Here is a 9575-nt window from a genome sequence, read left to right as displayed (position 1 = left end):
TTGGTGCTTCCAAAGAGATACTGGAATGTGTAGAAGGTGCTGTCTGACCCCAGGGGAGAGGCAGCAGGTTCATGTCTGTAACACTGGAAGCAGGTCCTGGGGCTTCGCTACTCTGGGCTCTGTGGCTGGAACTCACTGAAGCCAGGCCCAGCAGCTGGCGAGTGTTTATTCATTGCTTCTGAGTGGTAGTGATGCTTGTGAATGCTGAAGATATGCTGACACTGTGCACAGCTGAAGTCTTTGTTATTACAGGTAAAGTCTGAGCTGAAGCACTCGTAGAACAGCCCTGGTGTGGGATCCAGCCTGGTGTCTATACTCCACTGAAACCCTCATATGAGAAAAGTGGAACTAGCAGAAAAAGCATAATGCTAATTGCAGTGTGTTTAACTACTTAATGTGCAGTTTGATTGGCAGCACCTTTCTGGATGGGATATGGACACTGTTCTAGGGAAAAGCATGTGATGGGCTTTGAATGAGCCTCTGATGGTACCTATGTGTAAGAAGGAACCATTTCCTAAACTGTGATGCTCTTCATATTGCACCTTTGATGCCTTCAGTAATGATATCTGTAATGATTGTACCCCTGTTGGTGGTGTCGGTCACTTTGTGGATACGGCACCGCTCATTAACAAAGCTGTTGGAAAAACATCCCTTTTACTTTGTTGGTGAATATAATTCCTCATTTGAATTTCAGTTGCTTTGCATATGTGTATTTGGCTATTCCCATCTCCTAGAGGGAACCAGATTTTCTTTGCTGTATGTCATGTTCAGTATATTCTCCGGCAAAAGAGAAGTAAGATGTTGGGCATAGAAATAGAATGATTTTTTGCATGCATTTCTATTTTGTGGGACCATGAGGAAAAAATTGTGCTTGAGATGGAGCAGGAGGTCTCTGGGGAGGGTCGACATGAATACTGGTATGAGATCTGTTGGCAGAAATGAGACTGCCCTTCCTATGCATCTCCCTCTAGGCTCTAGGAGGAAAGAGGGATCTGTAGCCAATGCACTCATATCACTGCCCTTCTCAATGCTCAGGGGAGAGAAGCAGACAAGACAGATGAAGGTGTTTTGCTGCCCTTTGTAGATGTCACCTACTTACCCAGCCAAACTCCTGAGTTTGACAGGCCAGTGATCTAGAAAGCCCTGAATGCAGTTGGGTGCATGGGTGGGCAGCCCTGCTCTGCACACCCTCCGTGTTGGGGCAGCTTCAGTGGGGAGGGATGTGTGCCCAAACTGAGGGTGTGGAATGATTTCTGCCGTGCCACAGTCTGACGCACCCTCACCTGAGCAGCTCTTCCACAGACTGAGGCCCCAGGATGTTACCCCATCAATGAGTTTCACAGTCAGTCTGGGTGATACTTGCTGGCTGTGATGTGTCCCTCTGCATCCTGCACAAAAGCTGGTCAGCAAGAGTGTCTGGCATGAATTCAGGCTTTAAGGGAATCCTTCACTTATCCATGTGGCTGGAAAACTCTCCGGTAAGGGACAGCAACCAAAAAGTCAAAGACTGGAGGAACTAAGGATGCCCCGTGTACAAGTTTAATAAGTAATCCCTTGTTATCGCATGCCTTGTTGAGTGATTGCAAGATACCCTGGTCCATATCCTGCAGATTCGTTACAGGAGTGATAATTGCTTGTTGCAGATATTGTTTCAAAGCTTTGCAACAAAGGAACTGCTATTAAGTGTTGGCTGTTTTGATTCTGGCTGATTTAAACATGTCTCTCTCTCAGCTAGCTGGCTTGAGGTCGCTCCTATGGCTTGTGTAGGCTGTTTGCAGATTTTTTTCATGCTTCAGTGAGATCTTTTGGTTAACTGTGGCATCCCACTTCCCATAAGCAAGCAGACTGCAGGCAGCGGCCGAGCTGACACAGATCTTCAGTGACATTACAAACATGTACAAGGCTCAAAGTGCAGCCCGACTCTTTCACCTCTGACAAAAGTCGAATGTGTTTGTTGGAAAGAGCTTAGAAAAAAGGAACAAAAGCATACCATGGTTCAAAGTAAAAGTACAGCTGTGGACAGACCACCATTTCTTACTGGTGACCTCCGTACAATCTGGTCACATGGAGAGGCACAGGAGCAGCTGAGTGGGCACAAACCTACAACCTAGAGCTGAGTTTGTGATCTTGCCTTGCAATCACCCATGGGATCGATAGCAGGACTTTTTAGCAGGGATGTACGCAGGCCACTGGTCTTCCCTTATGGTAGAAGGGGACTGTGAGGAGCAGAAGCTTCCTGCATCATGGGGCTCCCAACGCAGCCTCTTCAGATTGTGATAGCTGTCATCATGTCATCGTGTTGGGAACACAGCGCTGTTTGGTGCACATGGGACAGATCCAAGAACACTTGAACTGTTTCCTGCCCAGTCTTCTAATGAAGAGTTAGCCCTTGACTGCACATCTCCTACAAGCAGATCTGTAATTTTGCTGCAAGGTTGGGCTTCTGTCTTCTTGTATCAGAAAACCATTAATCTCCTGACCTTCCATCTGGAGGAAAAAAAAATGGATCTAATTCGTCAACCTGACAGGGAATATTTTATACGGAAATACTTCTACAGTCTGGTCTGTACCAAATTCCAAAAAAAATTTCATACTCTCTTTGCTCTTTGGAGTGGTGTATGATGGTGCAGCCTGTTTTTGTGTTAAGAGAGGACGACTGTGTGCCAAAACTTGCTTTTTTTCATTTCCTTGCTTACAGCTTCTCCCTGTAACTCCCCTTGTGCAGTTTCATTTATAAGCAGAGCATAGCACTGAAACTCAGTCAAGTGTGATTCAGCATTTCAGTGACACACTGGAGCATAAAACCTGGCTCTGCTGACTTTCAGATGCACAGCAGAGGTAGTTTGCCCTGCTATGAGGCAGGTCTAGGATTTATTTTTTTTACAGATCAGCATGATGGGCCACTTTTGAGGCTGACAAGCATTGAGAGCAGTGAGCTCTGCCAGTAGCTGCTGAGGACTGGGAACAGAGATGCCACACGAGTAGCACAAAGCAGGACATGGGATCCTGTGTATACCTTTTAGAGGCACTAAAAATGCATTTTGCATATGCTTTGAGCTCCAGTGCTTATAATAAGATGTCAGAGAGATGTAAATCCACTTGAATTTCTTGTTAATCTGTCTATACATTGCTGTATCACAGTGATATTAATGTGTGCTGTTCCCTGAAAAAAAAATTCAGAACTGCTGTTAGCACTTGCAGTTGACACCAGCTAGAGCAGTGTGTATCTGCTCCTCAAGACCATCAAGAAATATGGTCAGAAAGGGAATGAGATCAACTCAGCAACATTTTGAGTTGTCACAGTGCCCAAGGCCTCGCTAGAGCTGCTGGCATTCCTGAGGCAACAAGGTCATTTTAAAAGCACGATTGCATTTCTCTGGTGTTATTTATGTTAATATCTCCAGAATGACTTGCATGTTTGAGCTTTTGATGGGTTAATCATTAATTATGATCTTACAAAACTGAAACAAGAAACCATAAATCTAGGAAAATAATAAATTCTCTTGTGAAAAGTCTGTTCAGAAAAAGAGCATGCTGGGTAGATTCATTTTAATTTAGGATAGACAAAGGGAAACTTTCATGAGAGAACCAGACCCATGTGTTAGTGAGGCACAGTCAGTCCTTCATCTCACTTGTAAAAAGCTGATGTTTGTGAAGTGCATGGCTTAGCTGAATGCCCACAGGGGCGGTGAGCGGAGAGGCCAACAAGGAGCTGCAGGAAAGGCATTAGTCTTCCTGTTTGACCTGACTGTTTGCCTGACAGGTAAAGCTCTGATGTGGCTGTATCTCCTTGAAAGCTGCTTTTAGCATTATGACGATTATCTCTGTACTAAGTAAGATATGGGGACCTGCTACTGGTCATTTTTAATGGGATGTACAGACTTTCTAAACCAAACTTACAATGTTTAGACATAGTGAGCAAAATTAGATGTCTTTCTACCCATTCCCAAGTCCTACCAAAATAAAAAAACCCACAAACAAAAAACACTTTCACTTTCCTAGTACAAACAAACAAACAAACAGTAGAGAAATGTCTCATTATTAGTATCTTCCAGGAAAACCAAGGCATTAACATAGGATGTCCTGACTTAATTGCATTATGAGAAGCGATGCTTAAAGACAGGAAATTGCAGATACACTTTAGTCCTAATGAAGGATATAGAAGTTTGTGCAGTATTTGTTCTGGTCTCCTTTTTGGGATTATTCATTAGTGGTAATTCCTGCTTTAGTCACCTTCTTTCTGCTCTGCCTTAGGGTTTAGCTCTTCTCCCTCACACTGCCCTTCTCCCAAGGCTTGGTATATGCACCTAACAATCTTCAGATGGGCTTACAGCAAAGAAACAAACAGGTAGTCTGTAGGACTGCTTCCAGGAGGTGCAGTCCTGTGATCTGTTCTTCATGGAAGGGCTGTGTTTGTGCGCTGAAGCATGCTGAGAGGTTAATAATGTTGGGCTTTCTCTTAACAGAGCACCCCATTGCCAGCTCCCAGAGCTTCTGCACAGGGTTGTAGTGGTCTTGTGCAGTGAGTGGAAAGCACAGAGAAACAGCAGCTTTAGCTCTTCCATCTGCATCCAGGCATGGACTCTAAATTGGGTTTCAAAAGAGATTTAGGCTGATCCATAACTGCTGGATAATTGAGAAGGTGCCCAGTGCATGTGCTGGGGTAAGCACTGTCCTTCAGCCCATCTCTGTTCCCAAGGAGCCTGTGGGGATGCTGGCCATGGCTCCCTGCTCCCCTCCTGCCCCAAGAACCTGCCCAGCCAGGAGGGGGCACATTGCCCATGGGGAAGCCCACCTGGCAATAGGATGTTACAATAAATTAACAGTCTCTGTTTTTATAGAATGCTTTATTCACTATGTCCTAGAAATGTACCGTAAATGGAGCAAGAACTAAATAAATTCAGAGCTTCTGACAATACAGAAAACAGAGATACAATAAAACATCTAAAATATCAGCTCTTTCAAGAATAAGGCACACTAGTTTTATATATATATATATATATACACACATATATATATATATATTTATTTGAATAGTTTGTTCTTAACCTAAAGATGTTCACATTTCAAGTTATCAGACTTACCTCAGTAGTAGTGTACATGAAATGGTTTAGAAGCAAGTGGAAAAGATGGGGGTGGGAGGCTGCGTCTCCACGTCCTGCCTGCTCCTGCCCTGGTGGCCTGGGGGCTCACCTTTTTGGGCTCCTTTCTGTCCCTGATGCAAGCAACAGAGGCCAGTGGGGAGAGGATGGCTGGGAGAGCAACCACTGCCCTTTGATGCTCTTCTGGGTTGGCCATGGTTGTGACGGAGGGGCTGGAAAGGGGATAGCAGAGCCTGCAGTGCCTGGATGACATTAACTGCCATGGTGGCAGTTAGCACTGAGCTGTACAAAGCCTTAGCTGGAGCCCCCAGCACTTTTTGTCCCACCAGGGTCTTCTGGCAAGGCTTTGCCTGCTTCACTTCCCCTCACCCTAAAAACAGGCAGGGTGTTTGGGATGAGAGTTTGGGGGCTAAGGAGGCTTCGTTTTCAGAAGCGGTGGGACAGATGGCAAAAGCCTCCAGGGAAGGGGCACGGAGGGTCAGAGTCCGACTTAATGGTTAACTTCCTCACAGTGCTTTTGATAGCAGTTGGGCAGGTTTAAATAGAGCTCAGCTTTGCTGAGTAAGAGCACCTAAAAACAACCGCTCCATTTTGAGGCAAAAAAAAATGCACATTAAAAGGTCACTTTACTAAGCTGGAGATGATCCGAAAGTGGTTCTGTTGTCAAAATATACTTTATGTGAAACCCCTTCAGCTGGTATTTATACCACTAAAAGCAAAGCAAAATTGTTTACTCACTCTCTTCTCCACACCTCCCTTCACTGGAGCTGTGATTGCAGAGCTGATACACTTCATAAAATGGGCGAGATATTTCTTTAATGTTTTACCATATTTTACATTCACTGCACTACTAAATAAAAGCCTTTAAACAGGCCACAAAACACTGCAATAATATATTTACTCCTTAATATAACAAACTTTTTTTTTTTAATAACATCAAAATAAACTGTGTTTGTTTTGTGGCAAACCACATACCATGTAAATTTGCAACATAAAATGACTTTTAAAAAGTATATTAAAAGGTATTTACAAGCTCTATGTCTTAAAATGGCTGGGTCCAATCCTTCCCATCCCTGATGTGCACACAGAGCTCCAAGTGCGGGAGCTGGATTTGGTGTGGAAGGGAGGCCGGGAGGGATGCCAGCCTTGCTGTGTCAATTCCAGTATCACCACCACCCCCAGTACCTCAGAAATTTCTCATGGGACGTGATGAAGCTATGGGTAGTAGCACTGCGCATCCTGCTGCCAGGAGTGGGCGTGCTCTTGCCTACAACAGCATACATTCTCAGTCACTACAGCATATACTTCAAAGAATAAAATAAAGAGCGTTTAAAAAAAGCCTAGGTTTTATACTGGATGAGGATTAAAGTTGAGACGCCTTACGCAAAATATGAGGTGCGCGTATCTGCACGTGCTCCAAGGCTGAACTACAGGTAGCTTCAATAAATAGAAATTCCAGTTGTTGAGGAAAACTCTGAGCCTTTTCTTTGAGCATCATAAGCCTGCTAATCACACTGCAAAGGGCTTTGTGTGAGGAGGCTTTCTTCTTTCTATTCCTCCTACGAAGGCAATATGAATTACTTTTGATTTCAAACAGTAACAAACAGATTGTATTAATGCCAGCACAAAAACGCAGAGGTCTTGCACGTTTCTCAAATTGCACTTTCCAGTATAACATTTCTTAAATAAGATACTTGTTGTTTTTTTCTTTTCTTAAAAAAAAAAAAAATCTAAGGAATGTATTCTTTAAATATTGAATATATTCTTCAAAATATATCGTTTAAACTTTCCCTAGCTGCTCGGGTGTGCTTCTTAATATATAGCTGATATATTATTAAAGGCACTACAAAATAGACATCTCTGGAGTGCAGTAGTTACTAAAAATAACCTTCATACCACAAATATATTGAAAATATAACTGCTAAAAAAAAGGACCCTGTGCAACCCCACTGTGATGCATATAAAGGCACATAAGTGATGGGTGGCTGCATCAAGGTCGTTTAGAAATGTATGAATACAGGCATGTTAAATTTTAAAAATAGCCTAAAAAAAGTTAGTGAAAACTTCAAGCGTAGAAAACATTTTGAACATGTTTTTCTGTGACATTCTTCACTTTCACGTTCTGTGTCAGTTTACTGAGTCCTGACATTACTCTCCTGCAGCAGGCGCATTCTTCATAAATATTAAAGTGTTCCTTCAGTGTTTGTTTCTCTGCCGACAGTCTCAGTACGTCTGGTAGACGTCGTGGATGGGCACCTGGATGGTGGCAGCTGGGAAGGCCGGAGGTATGTAGCCAGCATAGCCCCCATAGGCGGCGGCAGCGGCGGCGGCAGCGGCGGCATTCTTCTGTAGCGTGGCTATTGTTGCTGTTGCTGCAGCGGGTGCTGCGAACGGCACGTAACTTGTCCCATAAATGCTGGCAGCGGGGATCCTCTGCACGTTGGGGGCCATGGTGTACACTGGGGTTATGGGGCGGCCCTGGAATCAGAGAATTGCAGTATGTCTGGAGTTGGAGGGGACTCCACGAGGGATATCCAGTCCAACTCCTGACTCCACACTGGGCAACCTCAGAGCCAAACCGTGCATAGTTCAAACAGTCCTTGAACACAAGCAGGCCTAGTGCCAGGGTCAGGTTGGGGATTAGGAAAAGGTTCTTCACCAGAATGTGGACAGGCACTGTAACAAGCTCCCCAGTATCATGGCACCAGTTGGACTGGATACCCTTCATGTGTACCCAATCCAGACTATCCTGTGTGTCTCACTTATCTCTCTCACTCAAGAGGGCATGCACTGTCTATCTTCCTGTCCTTGTTTAGTGTGTTTACAGTGAGATGTCCTCTTGGAAACTCACCTCTTCCTACCAAATTTGGGTCCTCCATAGAGGAAAAGCAACTATCCAAAGTGCAGATGTCAATGATAGGTCAAATGAACAGCACTTTGGGGGTGCCTGCTCTTCTCCTATGACACATAGAGTGGTTTGGGGTGGGTTTACCAAGGAAGTTTTCCATGTAAAGGCAGGTGTATGGCTCAGGTGCCAGACATAACCACTGGGGGAAAGTCTCAGGTTATGTGAGATGAATTTCTCTGCATGTTGGAAAGAAGGGACAAAGAAATGGGAGCAGAAATCAACCCAAGAGCTGCAGTGGGATGTGAGGATCTCAGTGGGATCATGCTTGAGCAACAGCCCAGTCCCACAGAAGCAGGCACCAAGCAGGAGAATCAGAGAGTGCTGTAGGCAGCTTTTCCCCTGCACTGGGTATACAGAGCAGAACATATGGAATTGGGGTGTCTGCACTGAACTCACCTGGAAGGGGGGAGGCGTTGACACAGCTGGTATTACTGCTGCGGCTGCGGCTGCTGCAGCAGCAGCTGCTGCACTGGCTGGGTCCTGCTGGACGGCAATAGGGTTGATGATGTGCTCCACTGTGTGGATTTTGCCATCTTCCATCATCTTGGCTGGTGGTGCAGCTGGAAACATGGAGTACTGGGCACCGATCGCAGGGATGGCCACTAGGAGAGAGACCAGACACATCAGGCATACTGGGAAAGAGTCTCCAGAGCCTATTCTCAAAGAACACACAGCCTTACTCTTGGCTCTGCCAGATCTCACCACAATAGGCAGCCTCACGAGCTAGTTGGGGACCTGCAGCAAGTCTGCCCCCCCTGCAGGTTGAAGAACCACAGCCAATGCTCTTGAACTGTGCATGGTGATGGGCTTGGTGCTGTCTGCTCTTCCCAGTACTTCTCCCCTTGGCATGGCTGTCCCAGGGCTAGGGCCTTGTTCTGGATTCAAGCAGCCCCTTCTGACCATCACCACTCTCTCCCTCGCCAGAAGCACCTACTGTCCTGGCAAGGTCTGTGCTCTAGCTGCTGATATCAAAGGACATGGGGCTGCTTCAGGAAAAAAAGGTGCGGTTTTTACTGCAGAAGTAGCAGCCAGGAACTGGGCTAGTCTATATGCTACCCTTTGGCCAACGGTCTGAAATACCAGTTAATGTATTCTTATACATTTCCCAGGCCTAAATTGGCTTAATACATTTTATTCTATCTTTCTGCTTCAGTATCAATCTGTTTAACAGCACTAAAATAGAAATTACTCTTACAATAATTCTCCCTTGTGCCAAAATTGGATAATCCAAAATACATAGAGCTATTGTCTTCCAGGTAAAGGGTAAACGCTCCAATCAGAGTGTGTATCAGAGATCCTGAGTTTGTACGTGGTCTTACACAGATTTTCACTGCACTGTTTAGGGAAGAAATATGCTTTGCTGGACATTCCCAATAATCACATTTGTAATTCTGTTGTTGCTTCATAACATGCAGTTCAGCTTTCAGTTCTTGAGTCTTTCAGCAGGACACTTGTTCACAAGGAAGATGGGGTAACTAACAGATCAATTCCACCTGGTCAGCTCAAACCAATTTTTTTACTGTTTTAAATAACTTGGGTAATGCCCCAGTGATGCAAAAACAGAG

The 9575-nt window shown here is 44.9% G+C and overlaps 1 protein-coding gene across 10 annotated transcripts in view; it reads right to left on the bottom strand.

Moving 5' to 3' along the window:
• Window positions 1-4830: 4830 nt before the first annotated feature.
• Window positions 4831-9575, bottom strand: part of RBM47 (RNA binding motif protein 47) — a 74935-nt gene continuing 70190 nt past the window's right edge. For all 10 annotated transcript variants that reach the window (XM_085223275.1, XM_085223270.1, XM_085223268.1 and 7 more), the window contains 2 exons: window positions 8407-8612; window positions 4831-7580 (listed from right to left, as the gene is read on the bottom strand). In XM_085223275.1, coding sequence (XP_085079401.1) covers window positions 7326-7580; window positions 8407-8612 — 461 coding nt within the window. In that variant the 3' untranslated portion in view covers window positions 4831-7325. The remainder of the gene's footprint in view (window positions 7581-8406; window positions 8613-9575) is intronic.

Source organism: Meleagris gallopavo, chromosome 4 (assembly GCF_905368555.1).
Source record: "Meleagris gallopavo chromosome 4, MGAL_WU_HG_1.1, whole genome shotgun sequence".
Classification (NCBI taxonomy): domain Eukaryota; kingdom Metazoa; phylum Chordata; class Aves; order Galliformes; family Phasianidae; genus Meleagris; species Meleagris gallopavo.
The sequence above is the reverse complement of the archived record's forward strand: the minus strand, read 5'-3'. Positions and strand labels throughout refer to the sequence as shown.